The 19,733-nt window shown below is 36.9% G+C and overlaps 1 protein-coding gene across 1 annotated transcript; it reads right to left on the bottom strand.

The window, feature by feature from the left end:
• Positions 1–1,808: 1,808 nt before the first annotated feature.
• On the bottom strand, positions 1,809–16,637 carry MMADHC (metabolism of cobalamin associated D). Its single transcript, XM_032220100.1, has 8 exons — positions 16,475–16,637; positions 14,643–14,680; positions 12,818–12,962; positions 12,073–12,290; positions 9,237–9,342; positions 8,580–8,710; positions 5,721–5,807; positions 1,809–4,052 (listed from the first exon to the last, which is right to left on the bottom strand). The coding sequence occupies exons 2-8, from the start codon at positions 14,655–14,657 to the stop codon at positions 3,858–3,860; spliced, it is 897 nt and encodes a 298-aa protein (XP_032075991.1). The 5' UTR covers positions 14,658–14,680; positions 16,475–16,637; the 3' UTR covers positions 1,809–3,857.
• Positions 16,638–19,733: the final 3,096 nt, after the last annotated feature.

Genomic DNA, 19,733 nt, shown 5'->3' with positions numbered 1-19,733 from the left:
CATCTGAGTAAACAATGCAGAGAATCATATTATCCAGTTCCTCCACTTGTTATTTTTCCATTTTAATATGTCTTAACATACTGGTATTAGGATGAAAAAGATACCCTTTAAGGGAGAGCTCCTTTGCTTTGATTAACTCATAACTTCTGTGTAAACTATGCTCAAAGACCAGTTAGGTGTAGTGGTTAAGGCACCAGCCTAGAAACCAGAACTCAACTAGCAGTGAGTTCTAGTCCCAGTTGTGCAAACTCAAGATGATATTCAAAAGCAGAAAACAACAGTTGGATTGGATTGGCAATTTTGGTGAATTGAAACTTGATCTGTTGCTGGCTGATGTGAAGAAGTATTTGGTTTGAAAACTATAAATCTGTCTGAAAAGATTGAAAAAGAATATGAATATAAGAAATTCGGAGATAATGGAATTGATGAAGTGTGGACTGGACGTTCTTGGCAAGAGGAATATTGTGCTGTCAAGAATTATTCAATAATGGATGTTGCAGAGATATTTACAATGAAGACGTACGAACCTAGGAAATGAGATGCAATTGTTGAGAAAGTTTCCCATTAAAAACCAAAGGAAACGTTTCATTATTAAGAATCAAATAAGGGTATTTGATCCTGGACTGATCAGAGATAATGATTGGAGTGGTTTGTGGTAAATAAGAAACAGTGTAGACTTTCTATTACAAGATTATTAACATGTCTATGGAAATTCTCTGTCATCCAGATCAGTTGTCCCAAAGGTATTTTTTCAAGAGACAACTGGACTTTCTTGTTCTTCTCTGAAGTTGAAGAAGCTTCTTGGAGAAGCAAAAGGTCTTCAAAGAAAATTTTTAAAAAGTCCAGTTGCCTCTTGAAAAAGTACCTTTTGTTAACAGAGTCCTTTGAATTTTAAGCTCACAGTTGTTTAACCTGTTAACTATTTTTTCTTTTATGTATGTAATGTATGACAGGTCAGTTGGGTTGAAAATAGATGTAGCAGATTATAAATTTTGGACCAGGTTTGCAAGTTGGGAAGCTATCACAGTTGCAATAGTGTTCAACTGGGGGTGGTGGATGTGGATAGTATGTATTTTTGTCTTTTGTGTTTCAACCGTGTTTTTATAATGTTAGTGTAGTTTTGCAAGCATTGTCTCTGCTTCTCTTCTCTTGGATTTTGTACTTCAATCTTTTGAATAAAAGAAAATAATTTTATAAAGAGCAGTTCACTTTGATGTAGGAAGTATTTAGAACTAGACTTACAACCACAATTGAGCCCAACATTTCTGTTGCCAAGTGAAACATTTGTTAAGTGAGTTTGCTCCATTTTGTGATCTTTCTTGCCACAATTGTTAAGTTCATCCCGACAGTTGTTAAATTAGACAAACTGTTGTTAAGTGAATCTTGCTTTCCTGTTGATTTTGCTTGTCAGAAAGTCACAAAAGGAATCATGTGACTCCAGGACACTGCAACCATCATAAATGTGAGTCAGTTGTCAAGCATCCAAATGTGCCGTGGGGATGTTACAATGGTTGTAAGTGTGAAAACTGGTCATGGACTGTCACTAAATGAATTGTTGTGTCGAGAATACAACACACTTTCATTCAATCATTCATAAAACAGCCCCTCTAACAGATGTGAAAGATAAGACAATACTTTAAAACAGTTTTAGTGATAAATTGTTACAGGAAGAATTGCTGTTTTTGAAAAAAAAAGCGACAACTAATTTATATTCCAGTTACTTCTCTTTCCTATAATATCACAATCATACTGACAGCATTAAAAATTGTTAACATGAGAATTAAAATAACAACATTATGCCCACAATATTGAATTCCCACTTTATTTCTTAAATTAGTTCCAATATACAACTTAGAAATTATGTCAGGACTAATATTTACATGTTTTTTATTCCAACATTTATTCAGTATAAAAATAGGTGCACATATAGCAGATTTCAAATTATACCTAAATTTACAGTTCATGAAGCTCTCTCAATAGCAGCCTGCCAATAGTTCTAAAATAAAATAAAAATAAATAAAAGTCTATCTCAAGAAACAAGTAGCTTCAAAAATTTGATTTTGGCAAAGTTCTGCTTTTTCCTGATCATCTTCTAGCAACTGATTTGATGTGTGATATCTTTTCCTTTCTTGTCTATCTTATCCACATAAATATAAAAGAAAAAGAAGAAAAATATCTTTCAGATCTTTCCTTCCTGCAGAGCCTTTACACCCTTGAAGGCAAATGAGCAGAATTGCAAGTACCACTGCTCCCAAGGTCAGCTTCCCACAATGCTACAATCAGGAACAATACACATCTGCCCTCGAATGTGGTTTAAAAGATGCCAAACTAATTTAAACTATTTGTAACATGTTGCTTGTTCTTCCATAGTTTGTAGATGCATTTAAAATATTTTAATCCTCATTTTCAATAGAAAATGTACAGCCCAATCAGATCATTTACTGTTTCCTTATTTTACAGCATCCTTAAACCAAGCTTTAGCCTATTGCAGTGATGAACCTTTCAGCACCGTGCCCAAACTGGAACATGCGTGCATGTGGCAGAGAGCTGGCAACCTGAAGATCAGCTAGCTGGCGTGAGCATGCCTGTTTTTTGGCCATTTTTCAGGTCGTTTTTGGCCCCCCAAATGGCCTGAAAATAGCCTGTTTTTGGGGCATAAAATGACCTAAAAACAGCCCGAAAATGGCCCAAAGAACACCTATTTTTTGGTCATTTCTCGGGCCATTTTCAGGTCGTTTTTCAGTACTCCGGCACCCACGAAGACCAGAAGCACTCTGAAAGCCAGAAGAGCAGCAGGGGATGGCGTGCCTGCCAACAGAGAGAGCTCTGTGTGCCACATCTGGCGCACGTGCCATAAGTTTGCCATCACAGGCCTATAGAAGTATTTGTTCATATGTAACATCTTCAACTATTGTAAACAAAATCACAGAGAAAAAAATTCAAACGATACATTTACACATATACAAAGATCGATATTATACATCACTCTCCAGCCAGGTTGCACACTGACCTGAATCTCAAATCATCAATGTAACCATGAATTATTGTAGCAGCTCATTGACAGCTGTTGCATTCAACTGATACAACAATCCAAATCCAGCTAAGGAAGGTTAACCTGAGACACCCTACTACTAGAGATATTCAATATAAACTGATGTGTCAAGTAATTTCAATGTGCCATGTACTTAAGAGACACAAAACAGCCGTCTGTGAGCTCCTGTAACACCTCAAAAGATGATAATTATTTGCTCAAATAATTCAAGGTATACTTGTATTGAAGGAGTGAACCACAAGGTGACAAGCTAGATTCAAGAGGTTGAACTGCACCTCCAACTTTGCATGTTAACACCCAATAGTGTTGTGTTGCTTTGTGTTTTATCGTCAGTTGCAAGAGAATCTAAGTGAATCACAATTTCTCAATAATCAAGTTGAGTTATTTTGGTAATATTCAAACAACATATAATACTGATCCTGGTAAAAATTAAGAGAGTCGAGTTTGTTATTTTCTTTTACTGAGATAATTGTGCAACCACATTTTCCTTCTTCAACATTATATCCAAAGATGTGTAACCAAAGTAAGGTGAGAGTGTTGAGGATTTGTACTCTCAAATAAAATAAAAGGGATTTCATTTCATTTCCAAGAATGAATTCAGGATTTCAGAGACATATGTGTGTGTGTGTGTTTGTGTATACACATGCATGCACACACATGATCTCAAAAATAAAATGTTGCATTGGTATATAAATCATATACTACAAAACCTAGAATAAATAGAACTTTTCCTATCTATAAATCAGCATTACTTTATCTACCGCTAACAATGTTTATTAGCCAACTTCTAAGTGAAAAGGTGCTGTTAATTCCCACGCAGTTTCTTCATGATAGGGCTGTCCGGGGTAGCATTGGTAAATATGCTTCCAACTAGAACGTGAGTTCCCCATAGATTATGCCGAATAACTTTACAGCAGCCTAGGTCTTCCACAAGAAATCCTAACTGGTGATAGCGTTCATCAGTTTCAAAAAGAGTGTTGTTTGTGTAAGGGCCAAAGAACTGAAAGGAGAGAAAAAGAATGAAACATTGAGTATTATAACAGTTGATTTGATTAAATTCCTGCTTAAGTAAATGCATGTAGTACTTTTTATTTCTATGAGGCATTATCTGAATGAATTGATGTGCAATTATTATCAGCAATATTATGCTGTTAATTTCCACATTAACAGTGGTAGCCAAATTTGTGGAAATGTTTTGGGAAAAGTGTACAGTATTTTTGAGGATTGATGGCAAATAACACCAGTTTTTTTGGAGTACTACCATAAAAATATATATCAATGGAAAGATACTTTAATCAAGAATGTAATGCAATAACTTTTATGAAGGATTTGAGAGATAAAGGTGGCTTTTTTCATGGAATTTTAGATTTTTAGGCCAAATTTCCATAGTCTGTGCCGATGCAACAGTCCTTGCCCTCAACTTCACATTGCATTGTGCCATTTCATCTTGTATACACCCAGTTGATTTTCTTCTGTCATAGGCACAGTCTCTTAATTCTTCTATCATCACTTGCTGTCGTGCATCTTTTTCTGCCTTGTAGTAGTTCTGTAGTAGCTGAGTCTCCTTATACCACTTCAAAAACTTAGAAATGCCACCTTTGGTTAAGTTTCCACCATTTTTTCTTCTAATTTCTTTATAACTGTAGCCTTGTTCACTTAATAATACTATTTTACATTGCTTTCTGGGCGACCAGTCAACTCTTTGCACCATTACTTTAATTTTATTATGTTTTACAAGCTCACTAAATGAAAGAACAAAAAAAAAAAAATCCAATCAAATTGATAGCGATCGTATAACACATTGGCAAATGTCCTCCTCTCAACTTCAATACATGACATCAATAATTGAATCCTACTGTGATCTGATTGACTCATTGCCAAAACAAGATGACACCTGACTGGTTCTCTGAATACTCATGCTCATTGGCTACAATCAGATGAAGGAAAGCTACCTGATATCAACCTAAGCAAGTTGTGCTTCCTTTTTCTGGTTATTTGGCTATAACTTTTCATAGAATACAGATAATTGAACAAACTTCATTGCATTACATTCTTGATTAAATTATCTTTCCATTGATATATAATGTTTACTACTCCAAAAAGGTGGTGTTATTAGTCATTAAACCTAAAAAATACACCCAAACCATGGTGGCGCAATGGTTAGAATGCAGTACTGCAGGCTACTCCTGCTGACTGCCAGGCAGTTCGATTCCTACTAGCTCAAGGTTGACTCAGCCTTCTGAGGTTGGTAAAATGAGGACTCAGATTGTTAGGGGTAGTATGCTGACTCTGAAAACTGCTTAGTGCGGGCTATAAAGCATTGTGAAGTGGTAAATGAGTGTAAGTGCTGTTGCTTTAACTGTGAGAAGATTACTAAATGCCGGGATTACAATCGCGTGACCATGGAGGTGTTGGGACAGCCAGAACTCTAAAGGCTGGTCGTTGAGTTCCACTTATTCAGCACGGCCAGAACTTTGAATGGTCATTAACAAGAACTGCCTGTACCTCTTGTATCACTAAGTATGAAACAGGAAGAACTATGTTCTATGAATTCCTACTATGACAGATAGAAAATACCATGCCAATACTTATTAAACAAAAACAACTTAGTCCTTTAAGTCTGAGCAAGATACACCTCTACTTACTACATTTTAACATAAATACTTACTGCTAATCCTGATGTCGGATCAATAAAGTCTGCCCAGTAGCCTTCAGAACACAAAGCGTAGCAAATTTCCTTAGCACCATTGATAAACTAAGAAGAGAGAAAATAGAAAAATGCAAAATAGACTTTCTCCATCAAGCACAAATTCACTTCAAAATCAAAGAGTAAATGCTCAGAACTTCAGCTGATCGACTTGAATAACTTTAGCAACAGGATTAACACTATTAAGCTATATTGGGATCACGTAAAGTCTATAAGGACATCTTGGTGCTAGTCAATAAAGAGTTAATATTTCATGGAGTCTGTGTAATATGATTACTTTCATTGCTCACTTGAATTGTAATGTTCTCTTAATTGCACAGCATCTAAAATTAAAATGAAATAACCACACATTATCTACTTTTCTCATGTTAATCCATTATTTTGCCTTGATCAGAAAATAAAAAAGCTAGTACAATTAAGGTTTAAAAGCTAGTAAGGAAGCTTTTTAAACTCTTATCAAGTAAATTAAATTAAATTGAATGAATAAATAAATAAATAAATTTCTGAGTATATGAAGAAGTAATATCTTACTCCAAAGTATATTGTATCAATTCAGAGAAGCCAAAACCAAAGGGACCTATAACTACGTAAGAAAAAGGGATGTTTTCCCTAAACCCCAAATAATATCTAATGTAAAATATTATGGTAAAATTTAGCAGTGGCTTGAGCCATTTGCAATGAACATGATTACGGCATTTACGATTAATTTTTGCACTATGGTGCATTATGTATATTGAAATTAAGCCTAATAAAAAGAACACATAGGAACATATATTTCAGGAAAAGCTGACTAGATCTAGATAGCTTTCAAACACATGGTTTATTAAACCAAATATATGTGCATTGCAAAAACTCAAAATCAAATCTCTACACAAAATGTTGTTTTGTCTAACCCCAGTAAAGTACAACTTGTCAGTTTTAGAACAAGCTAATATTTTAAGATCAGAAATAAAGCATTGTTTCCCAGTTGGAATGCATGGGAAATTATACTAATTAAGGCTTAACTTGTTTTCAATGCTTTTCACTCTCTCTTTTTTTTTTTGCAACATCTTCAAAGAATCAATACTTGATCTTTGCCTTATTATCTCAAATTAAGTTAAAATACATTTAAACTGACACTCAAGTGCAAGATTTTTTTAAAAAAACTGAATGATCTTACTTTGAATCTTCTGCTATATGTTAAAGATGGAATATTCTTCCTGGCGTTATCATACTACTTACAATCCATAAAATTATCAAGAATTCTGAATTGTTTCAAGCATGATGATGGCTAGAAATTTATCATAGAACAATAGAAGGAGCAATCTGGAGCTAATAGCTCCAGATTCCTCCTTCTATTGTGACTGTGTGTTACTTAGCCAATGTACAAACTATGTATATTCAAAGGAAGTTGAAGAATAGTTTTAAGCAGTAATTAGGAATGCAATCTGCCAAGTTGCTTTTATTATTCTTATAATAATTACTATGAATATTATATCTAAAGTTACATTATTCTTCTATTAAAAAAAAGAATTGTACTCAACACTTATACAAGTTTAAAAACAGTAGTTTTCAACAAAGAAATACGCAAGCTACATATATGCAGTATTTTAAATTTAACTCTCTTGGTTCATTTTAATAATATTTAATCCATCAATTTTCAAACTATAAGTTATACAATAAAAGTATTCTTGCTTTGCTCATGTGGAATCATTAAAGCTATGCGACTTATTCAGACAGGAATTCTCCCCCTAAGTGAATCACTCTTCTGAATCCATTATCTAGAAGCCAGAAATCAGCTCAAAATGCTTTAAAATGAAATGTCTAGCAGTTAACTAAAAGCTATTGTTTCATTACAATTATTCAGAAATGAAAAACAACACCCTCAAAATGTGCACTTTTCTTTTAACTAAACATGTTCAGTAAATAACATTTTATGGAGAATACCAGCTGTAAATACTGACATCTGTTGGAACTTAATTACCGACTGCTTAAAGCCAAAGTGGTTAACAGGGAGCCTGGAAAAGGAATGACCTCTAGTGGCAATTTTGCACATGGACAGAGCTAAATGTAATTTTTATTTAAGCAAGTATCAACAAGCTTTCAGATGAAACCCTTAACTTACTATACAGAATGAAATCATTAATGTCATTATGTCATGCTAAAAATGAGTGTGCATATTTTTTTTTAAGATTAATACTTTCTTGTGAAAAATCAGTGACATAATTCATGTAAAGTTAATAGTATATGTAGATGGATATGGGTACAGAGATGTGTGTGTGTGTGTCCTGTTTTCCTGAAAATAAGACCTCACTGGATAATAAGCCCAATTAGGCTTTTGAGTGCATGCGCTAAAATAAGCCCTCTCCCAAAAATAAACCTTCCCTGAAAATATTGCAACACAGCAGCAGCCATGAGGTGACCACGCTCACTGCCTCCTGTTCCTCAAAAATAATAAGACCTCCCCGAAAATAAGGCCAAGCTTATTTCGGGGGTCAAAAGAAAATAAGACCCTATCTTATTTTCAGGGAAACACAGTATGTATGTATATAAAGGAAATTGGTTAACAGTTTAAAAAATATATAATGCCTCTTCAGAACTTAATTTGATTTTTGATGACTGTGGACATATCTAGGTACTTCTTTTTGACTTCTACAATTTAATAAAATCTCTGTCCTTTTAAATACGCTTTACATTTGTAAATAATGCTTTACTTTCTTAGAGTACACTGAATTATGAATGTATGCATATATTTGGGCACTCACATATAAACACACACACACACACACACAAACAGTGGAAAGTAACTGCATCTGATCATCCTAAGCCAATGTGACTTACATTTTCAATGAGGCTTTCTCGCTCATTTTCTACCTCTTCACTCCACCCACTCATATCATTTACAGTTTTCTGCGTTACCGTTAGTACTGTTATATTATTGGAAACAACATCTGGAAACATTGACTCAAAATCTATAAAAAAATAAGACATAAATATTTTAAATAACTTTTCCATGAGCATATTTCTACACTATTTGCCAAGTGCCCAAAATGTGGTTATGTGACCATGGAGTGTATGTGTGCGTGCGTGCGTGTGTAACCATCTTAGCTAGCTTTTTTGTGGGGGAGAGGTTCGGTTGTAACTTTGGTTGCTAAGCAACCCGTTGTACATTGAGGATTATCTGTAGTCAGCCTCTAGCAACCAAGCGGAAGGGACATTTGCTCCTAAAGGCCTATTCTTTAACAGGTGCACTAAATACTTTGCTCATATATAAAACTGGTCTAGGATTAAAAAGAAGGCAAAAGGAAGCTAATAAAAAAGTAAAATTGATTCGAATGTTCTAAAACCCCAAGAAAATTAATCAGGTTACCATGCTAGATACAAAACACTTCTTAAACTGTCAATGTGTGCATGTTTTTCTTCAAGCTACGATTTACACACTTTTTAAAAAATAATTAACATTGTGGAGGGATGGGTGTGTGTGCAAGAAACCCATACCTTTGCGCAACAATTCTGGGCATGCTTGTATCACACATTCTACTTTGGCAGTTTCAAAGTAACTTTTGGCGTCAGCAATGTCTTGCTTATTAACAGCATTGTTACCCTGGAAAAAAAAAAGGTAAGTTTTGAACCCAATGAATACTATTGATTAGAAAATGTTAGATTTATTTTAGTCTTTTGTTCCAGTTGTTGGAATTCTACGGTTTTGCAAAATAAATAAATAAATACATTATTTAACTTCTAGGCATGTGAAGCACATCTAAATTATTGTCAGGCTTTAAGGCACTGCAGTAACATGCCAGTGACAGTCCACCTGTACATAGTTTCAATTTTTCATGATTTTTATGTTTTCATGGTTTTGTAATTTTTTTTCCTTAACTGTTGTCCAGACTCCAAGACTGCAGCAGTATATACATTTGTAAAATAAAGAAACACTAACCCATGCTTAATGGGTTTAATGCTTAAAACACATTAAGCATTTTTTTAAAAAATAAACCATAAAGGCATTTCAGCTCTTGGAAAGATTGTTTAGAGTGACTGTTTTTTTTCAAATTCTGCTTCAAAACCTTGTGATGCATTATCCAGTGAAAGGAAGAATACTAAAAAAACAAACAAACCAGGATTCTTTGCCCATCAATACAACTTTTCCTATAATGTACAGATAGAGAGTTATTCTAATATAATCACTAATTTTTGGTAAAACAGATTTAGTAACAATAATTTTTGGTAGTACAATGTTACCTTGGCATTTGTCGTTAATTGGTTCTGAGAGATACGATGAGTACCAAAAATGTTGAATACCAAACAAACTTTTAGCCCTAACCCATAAGGAATAATATAGTGAGTCACAATGTAGCCGACAACATTGTCAAGGTTCTAGTTTGTGCGTTGTGTACCAAATAAACAATGAGTACTGGGATAAAAATTTCATGTCAGACTGTGTTGAATAACAAATCTGATGAGTTTCAAAGAAGTTGAGTACCAAGGTACCACTGTATATCAATGAAAATCAAGAGATGACGACAAAAATCAAAATAAACTAGGGCAAATCTTTTAAATCCTCCCCAGTATATTGAGGCTACCAAAAGGCAGGTATTTTCTCAAAGTATACAGTTTGGAAACAACTGGTGATCTACAAGTATCATGTTAACTTGCTTTAGGTGTTCTTGCAACATATCTCCAAAATGAGGACAGAAAAATAATCCCTTCTCTTCCCAAACCTACCTCTCTATTAAAGTTTTGTGATATCACTGTAGCCAGTTCTGATTATGCATACTGCATGTCATATATCATACTTAATGAGCAAAGCTACTTATGTATTGCAAAAGTTTTCTATTTTGATTTAAGATCTAGATCTATGCTGCAGTCATATAGCAGAAATAAGCTGGTGGGAACATCGAGAATTCCAGTATAGTAAGGACTGCCAGCTGATTTTTTTAAAAAAAAATCAGCCAAGGCACTTATATCTCCAAAAGGATAGGATCAATTTTGGCATTGACAGTCAGTATATATATATATTCTAAATGAAGTCCAACAATCATCTCTTCAGATTTTTTTTTCTCAGCAAGTTTTAGAACAATCTACAAATATTATTTTCTATCAGAAAAACTCTTGTCTCCATATCCTTTTTGCTTTATATTTGTTACATTTACTGCTACATATAATTACTGCTATAGATTTTGGCTTCCTGTCCCCATTCCCTCCAGTAGACAACATGGTCATCATGACTTCTGTTGGCTTTTGTGAATTCGATTTGCATCTCATTTGGAAACCAAGGACCCAAAATATGGAGGAAGAATGGAGAGGCCAATCAAGCACAGTAATCCCACGGTCATTGAACCAGTTTTTGGCAAAGGTTGCTCTCATCAGAAAAGAGGATTTTGGACCAAGGAGCAACAGGACTTTGGACCACTGTGCTTCATTAACACCACGGTCAACGCAGTCGTCTACCAGGAGATTTTGGAGCACTTCATGCTTCCTTCTGCAGACGAGATTTATGGAGATGCTGACTTCATTTTCCAGCTGCCCACACTGCCAAAAGCACCAAAACCTGGTTCAATGATTGTGAGATTACTGTGCTTGATTGGCCAGCAAACTCACCTGACCTGAACCTCATAGAGAATCTATGGGGCATTGCCAAGAGAAAGATGAGAGACATGAGATCGAACAATGCAGAAGAGCTGAAGGCCGCTATTGAAGCATCCTGGTCTTTCATAACACCTCAGCAGTGCCACAGGCTGATAGCTTCCATGCCACGTAGCATTGAGGCAGTAATTGTTGCAAAAGGGGCCCAAACCAAGTTTTGAGTACATATGCATGCTTATACTTTTCAGAGGTCCGATATTGTTCTATGTTCAATCCTTGTTTTATTGATTGCATGTAATATTCTAATTTTCTAAGATGATGGATTTGAGGTTTTCATGAGCTGTACGCCATAATCATCACAACTATGACAAATCAAGGCTTGAACTATCTTGCTTTGCATGTAATGAGTCTTATCTCATATATTAGTTTCACCTTTTAAGTTGCATTACTGAAATAAATGAACTTTTGCACGATATTCTAATTTTTTGAGTTTCACCTGTAAGGCTGAAAAATTTCCAAATGATAAATTGTGATCAAAGCGAATCCACTAGAAAGTTACTTCTTGACTTGTATGTGAAATCTGCGAGGAATGTCTGGTCTAGCAATTGCCATGTGGATGATAAATTACTGTGCAAGTTAAACTCTACATTAAAGATGCATCTAGGACTTCTTGTGTCATCCACCAAAGGAAGCATTGAACACATTTCTAGATTTGAATCTCACCTTCCCAGGAGACTTGTACACTTACCTGAAACTCGTTGACATACTGTGCCATCACAAATTCATGCCTTTCACTTGCCAAGGGTTCCATTAAGAGATCGGGCACTTTTTTATGAACTTGTCTCGTCTTCTGAAGTGCCGTCCCACTTAGGTGACAGTCAAAACCTATATTACCAGGTAGCTGAAATCTTTGGTCCTGAGGGCCAAAAGGTCCCATCATTTCATCTGGCCACACAGTTTTTGGACCTAAGAAAAATTAAGTTTGTGTCACTGTAAAGCACCCACACACAGAATTTGTTTTCAGCAGTAAAGGACATTGCTTTTTGAAAGTTGCTGCTTAAAAGTGGAAGCGTATATACTTCAACAGAAGCTGAAAAAATGCATCCCATTGATCTCAGTGGAAGTTAGTTCTGAGTAAATGCTTAAAGTTAGGATAAAAGTACCAAACGACACAGATGACTTAAAATATATATATGATGCCAGTCTGGTATAGCGGTTAAGGCATCAGGCTAGAAATCAGAAGACCATGAATTCAAGTCTCGCCTTGGGCACAAAACCACCTGGATGACCTTGGACAGCCCACTTTCTCCTGGTCTTAGGAAAGAGGCAATGGCAAACCACATCTAAAAAAACACACCTTGCTAAGAAAACTGGCAGGGATTTGTGCAGGCGGTTTCTGAGGAACAGACATGATGGAATGAAGGGGAAAAAGATTTGCTATAAAGATATGGCTTTAATGATCATTAATGTGAGAAAATTGGAATTTTCCTTACATATATCAGGAGGTGCAGCAGCAACAGAAGGCTCATCTGAACCAGAGGATCCTGCTGTGGAAAACGTCTTGGGAGTTATAACCCTTCTAACCAAAGAATAAAATCCTGGCAGGTATGTCACCAGTCTAGCTCTGTTACAAAGAACCTAAAGGGGACACAAAGAAAATTGAAGGCATCACAGGTTGTATATGAAAACTAAGACTTAGCACACACAGTATTGTTCCACAACAGCTGGTGCAGGCATGGAACATGTTACAATGAGGTCGTGATTGAATTGGCTCCCAGTGGATTAGAGAGGCGATGGAGGAAATTTCTTCCTGGCTACTCCACTGAAGTAATAGATGAGTCCACTACATCTGTAGTACTCTGGATGAGGGAGATCATTACACATTATGATGGAAATGAATGCAATGACATACTTCGCAGATTTAACAAACCTTTGGGAAGAAGGGACATTTCTTCTCTCCAAAGAAACTGTTACAACAAGGACTCAACATCCTTGAATTTTGCTTGTTTGTTTCTTATATTAGCAATTAAAAAAATACTTGAAATGGATTAATAAAAACCAACATTTTAAATGTGAAGTTTTACACAAGATTTACCAAACAATTAGTACATCTAAGTATATACTAAGATTATATTAAAGCACATATAGGTAGCACTCGTTTAGCAACCATAAATAGAACTGGCAACTGGGTCATTAAGTGAAATGGTTGCAAAGTGAGACAGTGATGGTCCTTATGATGTTACTTCAGCATTCCTTTGGTTTACAGAGCTGTAAAAGTTATAAAAGTGAGGACTGATGATAAAGTTATTTTTCATCACTGTCATAACTGTGAATGGTTGCTGTACAAGGCAGTTGTTAAGCATGGAATACCTGTACATGAAAATGATGGAATTATCTGCAAACAAAGCATAATAAAAAATATGTATGCATGCTTTATGCCAGTTCTTCCTCTGGCAAAGGTATTAAATAGGATAGGTGACAAGTTAGTTAAACTGGTTTATCTGGAGATAGAACATTTTTATTACTAAACTGGCAGGTCACTTTATAAGTTGATTATAGTATTCCACCATTCTTTATACTGGCAGAAAGTTTAACCCAGCCTCTTGCATAACTTGATCAAACATATCCCTAAACTTAAAAGTCTGATAAGAACAAAGCCAGAAAATTATTAGGACACAAACTAATGGAAACATATCTTGTTTTTTCTTCTTTAATCTGAACATGAACTGAATCAATAAGGCTCAGGTGACTGGTACCACCTCAGCGTAGTTTACTGTAATGACAAATATTCATCATTTGGTTGACAATCAAATAAAGTTCTGATCTTATTATTTCTACCATATTATTTATACACTTGTCAATGGAACTTTAGTCAAGTTTCATTTCTTAATTAAAACATATGAGTGGAAGATTACAACACAAGCTATGCTTCTGATTGCCACATAAAATAATAAAGGGTTTTTTAAATAAAGGGTAAAAAAAAAGCTGTAGTAAAACAAGACTTATTTTTCCCCCATCATCAAGAGTGGGCTGCTATATTAATACAGAGGATGGTAATTATTTTTAGATGCATCATGAAGAAAAACAGTATTAACAATTTTATGCATTGCTTTCTTATTATACTTGAGAGATCTGAATAAAAAACAATGTGTGACATTTTTATAATAGGCATGTTAAAACATACTAATTCCAATCCTATATATAATAACATTGTATTGTGTCTTCATTATTATTGATCTCATAAAAGATTTTTTTTATAAAAATCTTTACATACAGGTATAGCTATCTGGTATAATAAAAATTAATTATACTACTTACAGTTGCCATTTCCATGCTTTTCTTTGTTTAAAGAAACTCTGAAACAAAGACGTATATAGAAGAGTGGGTCTGAAATGCAATTTAGTAATCATGGAGAGTATTATCTATCAAAAATAAGTTATTCCACTGAAAGATAATTAAATCTGAACAGCCTTCATCAGCATGATGTTCAGTTTACCCTTATAATAAAGAAGCAGGAGAAACATTAAGATCTAATTTGGATTCAATAGGGCAGGATACAACTCCTAGTTGTGAGATATTACATTATTCCCTTGAATATCTTACAAACAGGATCATGGTTGTTTCATTCTTCCTTTTCAACATTAGCACATATACTATTCTGAGAACAGGTTTCAGGCTTTATATTCTATGGTCAAACAATATATTTTAAGTTGGCAATTTGTGAGTGATGATGCACATAATTACTGAGGATAATCATCTAGGATAGTCAAATGAGGTTCCTTCATAGCTTCTATCATTTTTTTCAAATTTATTTTTGTTTATTAATCAAATGTGTATAGCCACTCATCTCACGGGAAGTGGCAACATGTGGGTTGCTGTTGTTTCTAAACAAACAACAGGAAATTTGGCACTTACAAAAAACACCCCAATTTGGTCTTGGTCAGAAGTGTTTGTGACCAGAGGTTTTACTGAACCAGGTTGGAGACAAAAGGTATCCAGAAAACCTATCTGTGCAGTTGTTAAAAGCTTACACCAACTTGAGGTCACATCATCAGCCCATTAATGTGCATCTGCATTTAGTGGGGGTGCCATTCCTATTGAATCCCAATTTCCTGTAGCAAAGCCGGCTTTCCTTGACCCCTATTTGAAAAGCAAATGTCAAGCAGACCTAACGCAGACCTGAGCCCACCTAACGCATCGCCGAGACATACTCGTGGACGGAGTAAGACTTCCATCGACATTAGGAGCTGTAAATAGGCGCCCCACTCTTGGAGACTGAAACTCCCGCAAAGTCCCAGAAGTCCCATGCTGAGGATGCGCCTGCGCAGAGTCCCGCGTTCCATCCTCCCGCACAACTCTGTGACGCGGCTGTCCCGCGCATCGCCTAGAAACAGGAGCGTCCAAACTCGTAAGACCTGCGGACTTCAACTCCCAGAATCCCCCCAGCCAGCTAGGCTGAAGTCAAGTATTTAGAAGCAAAAACATGTAAACCTCCAACTCTCAGGCTGGGGAATTCTGGGAGTTGAAGTCCACACGCCTTAAAAGTCGCCAAAGTTGGACACTCTGGCCTAGAAGGAGCCTCTTCGACCTGCGATCCTCCGGGCCTGCAGGGCGGCAACTGCCATAATCCACTGCCCCCGAGTATTTCCCAGTAGCTCATCTCCGAGGGAGGCTCTTCCAGGCTGGCTGGCACTTCCGAAGGAAAAGTGCGGGACTGCCCGCGGAGCTGCCTCCCGAAAAGGAGGATCCCGTCTCGGGATCTTTTACTCTTTCTAGGAGTGGCTCTCCTTAATCCGCCGGCGGACCCACACTCCACACAAGTAATTCCCCTTCTCCATAAGTTACTCCGGTAAAGGCAAGGCGCCCGGCGGCTTCGGTCGTTTGACAAGACGGTTCGAATGAATCGCCCCCCCCCCCCAATTTATAGAAGAGCTAATTTGAGAATCCCGTGTGGGGCCGAGGTTGGGAACACAAGTGGATAGTCCCTAGTGAGAAACAAGCAGAGTTTCTTAGGGCGGCGATAGTTTACAAAGGGGGGCATTTCGCAACCTGGCAAGACAAGCCGGGCCACCGGAGGAGTGGGGCTGTGAAAGAGTCGAGAGGAAGGGAAAAGGAGCCCGTTTGGGGGGAAAAGGAAGCGTCCGGTCTCCCACCAGTTTTCCGGCATCTGTCGTCCCCAGTAAAATGGAAGCCCGGGTAGGGCAGTCGATTACCGCGCTCATCGATCGAGAGGGAAGGGGGAAATAATATTGCTTTTGTACGCCGGATTGGGAACAGGCGGAACGAATGATGCAGCGGCCTTGCGTTGGTTGGGCGAGGAAGAATGACGAACCCAGAAAGGGAAAATTAATCGCGCTCCGCTTTGTCGATAGGAGACGATAGCCTGGGAGAATCAAGTCGAGCATCGCTGAATGGATTGCCTCACCTTCCTTCCCCCCCTCCCTCCCTTAACATTTAAGTCTGCAGGGTGCCTTCTCGTGTTCAGGGTGTAGCTTTGCAGGATTTAGATGGACAGAATCACTCTTTGAAAAGAGAGAGAATACCGAAGGAAGGATTCTGTATTTACAATGACGTATCCCTATTAATACATCCAGTGAGGAATTGTGGCTAAGATAACTGGACTAGGACGTGGGAGAGCAGAGTCTAATTCTCTTAAGCAAAGAAACCAGCTGGGTGACTTCGAGACCATCAGTCTCTTTCAGGCTACACTGGGAAGTAAAAAAAAACGGGGAAGGGGGAAGCATGCAGCTACCAGCTGGAGCAGCTGTGGTAGATTACAGTCTACAATTGTCATTGGCTTCATCCTGTAGTAGTAGTAGTAGTAGTAGTAGTAGTAGTAGTAGTAGTAGTAGTAGTAGTAGTATAAATAATATATAAATAAATACAATGTTATCTCTTATTCATTAACTATTGTTGAAAGAAATGTCATTCTGGGTTCAGCTCCAAGTGGGGAAGAAGACACTGGAGACATGGAGGCTGCTTGGAAAGATGGTTTATTGTTGGACAGGGCCACATGGCTTGAGCCTTGTACAGAAAAGGTGATCACATGCTTCAATGTAGGTGAAGAAGAGAATGGCTGAGGAAGGGGCTTGCTAGGCTTTTTATACCCTGTTTAGTCCCACCTCTGTTTCCTGTTCCTGTGTAAGAAATGTATTCTGATTGGTTGTCAGACTCCCATGGTGCCATGCAGGGGGCTATTCTGTAGGCTGTTTTGAATACAGGTATGAGTTCTCAGATGCCATGTGGAGAGTTGAGTAATATCCCTTCCCCCTACAGCTGCAGTGGGGAAGTCTTTATTATGTAAAATGGGCTAGCCTGGCCTTCTCAATGGCCTATTGACAAAGTGTGGATGGGCAGGAAGCTACAGGCAACTATTCTGTCTTTTAAAGCATGTTTCTTTCTTTTCACATCCAGAGAAATATTCTGCCTTTTCAATATTTCCTAGGATATTTCATTTTTCTGGGAGAGGGCTGGATGATAACTTCCCACACTATGAAACTCAGTCATTATTTATAATATAATAATATAATTATTAATTATAATAATAAGTTCTGGGACTTTAGAATTCAAATAGACAGGCACCTGCTACACAACACCCCAGACTTAACAATTGTCAACAAACACAAACAAGTCTGGATAATGGATGTGGCAGTGCCTTGAGAGAGCAGAATAGAAGAATTGGAGAAGATAATAAAATGCAAAGACCGACAAATAGAAATAGAACAGCTGTGGCAAAGGAAAGCAAAGGTAGAACCAATAATAGACACCTTGGATGCAATTCCAAAACAACTGGAGCACCACTTGAACACCATTGGCATTTACAAATTTGCCAACGGTCAATTAAAGAAGGCGGATTTGCTCAGAACAGTTTCCATCCTGCAATGATACCTGTAACACCATCAAACATCCAGATTTGGCTATCCCAGGTCCTTAGTAAGGACTCAATAGGTAGACAAAAATGTCAAACCCAGTCTGAAATACTGACTGAATAATAATAAAATCAGTGGGTGCAGCAAAATTTCACAAACTGACTATCTACAATGCCATGAACGCATTGCTAAGATCATTCATTGGAAATTGTGCCAAAAGTTTGGATTTGAGTACAGCAAAAACCACTGGGAACATCAAGTTCAGAAGGTTTTAGAGAATGAGAAAGTCAAGATCTTGTGGGACTTCAGAATTCACTTGGCCCACAACACATCTGACATAACAATAGTTGAAAAAAGTATGGTTCATTGACATTGCGATACCTGGAGATGCACGAATTGAAGATAAACAACAAGAAAAAAATCACAAAGTACTGGGACTTGCAAATTGAAGTTGAGCGACTGGAAAAAGAAATCGTGTGTTGTCACAATTGTATTTGGAGCCCTTGGAGCAATATCTAAAGGGCTACCTCGCTATTTGGAAATTTTAAATTTATCAGACTTGAATATTCTGATTCTACAAAAAACCACCCTACTTGGAACAGCTTATATCCTCCGACGTTACCTTAACAGTTCCTAGGTCCTTGGTTAGGACTCGAGCTGTTGAGCTACCAACCAGCCCCAAAGGCTATGAATCTCACCAAAGATTAACCACATTATAATATAACAACAACAACAACAACAACATAGAAGGATCATCATTTGGAACACAACATGCCAGTTATAATGGTTGTAGAGGGCCGAAGCATACAGTTTATTGATACGCCAGAGTTGAAGAAAAAGAACCAGAAAAAATAATGAAATCTCGCGACCTGGCCATTGAAACTACACGGCTATGGATGAAACATGTAACAGTGATACCCATTGTCTTCGGGGCACTTGGTACCATCTCCAAGAATTTTACAAAACACATAAATAAATTGTAGCTTCCTGCAGCAACACCAGTGGAACTGCAAAAAACTGCGCTACTAGGAACATCATATATTTTAAGAAGGTATTTGGTTGATACCTAGGACGCTGGCAGCAACCCGTATCAATCATTAGCACCAGTCAATGATATTTGTGTTGCATTTTTAAATGTTCAGTTGACTGAGTTTCATGTTTAATGAATAAAGTAAATAATAATAAAAATAATAATTATTTATATAAAGTATATAATATGAGATTACATTTATTATTTATTAATTATTTAAATATATAATTATATTCATAAATAATAATCTCCAGTGACGTATTAACTTGACTTGGTTTTGGGGCTTGTGTGCTCTGAGGAAGATGGGAGCTATGCCAGAGTTTTAGCCTTATTGAACAGGTCTCTTCAGAGGAGTCAGACAAAGAGTTTCTCTCCCATAAACAATGGGATATGATGTCATTTACAGCAACCCATACCTGATCAGTCATCAACGAGGAGTGCATTAGATGTTGGAGTTCCTGGACATCTGATGACAAATAGAGTACGGGGTTCACATCTGATAGCTGAGCA

Source organism: Thamnophis elegans, chromosome 1 (genome assembly GCF_009769535.1).
Source record: "Thamnophis elegans isolate rThaEle1 chromosome 1, rThaEle1.pri, whole genome shotgun sequence".
NCBI classification, from domain to species: domain Eukaryota; kingdom Metazoa; phylum Chordata; class Lepidosauria; order Squamata; family Colubridae; genus Thamnophis; species Thamnophis elegans.
Note: the sequence above shows the minus strand (reverse complement) of the source record. Positions and strands in the feature narration are given on the sequence as shown.

Excerpts from the sequence above, each read along its gene's own strand:
- MMADHC (XM_032220100.1), bottom strand. Across the intron at positions 5,808-8,579 it reads GAGAAAGCCTCATTGAAAAT|TTTATCAATGGTGCTAAGGA; the intron begins GTAAGTCACATT and ends CTCTCTTCTTAG. Across the intron at positions 4,053-5,720 it reads ATCCGACATCAGGATTAGCA|TTCTTTGGCCCTTACACAAA; the intron begins GTAAGTATTTAT and ends CTCTCCTTTCAG.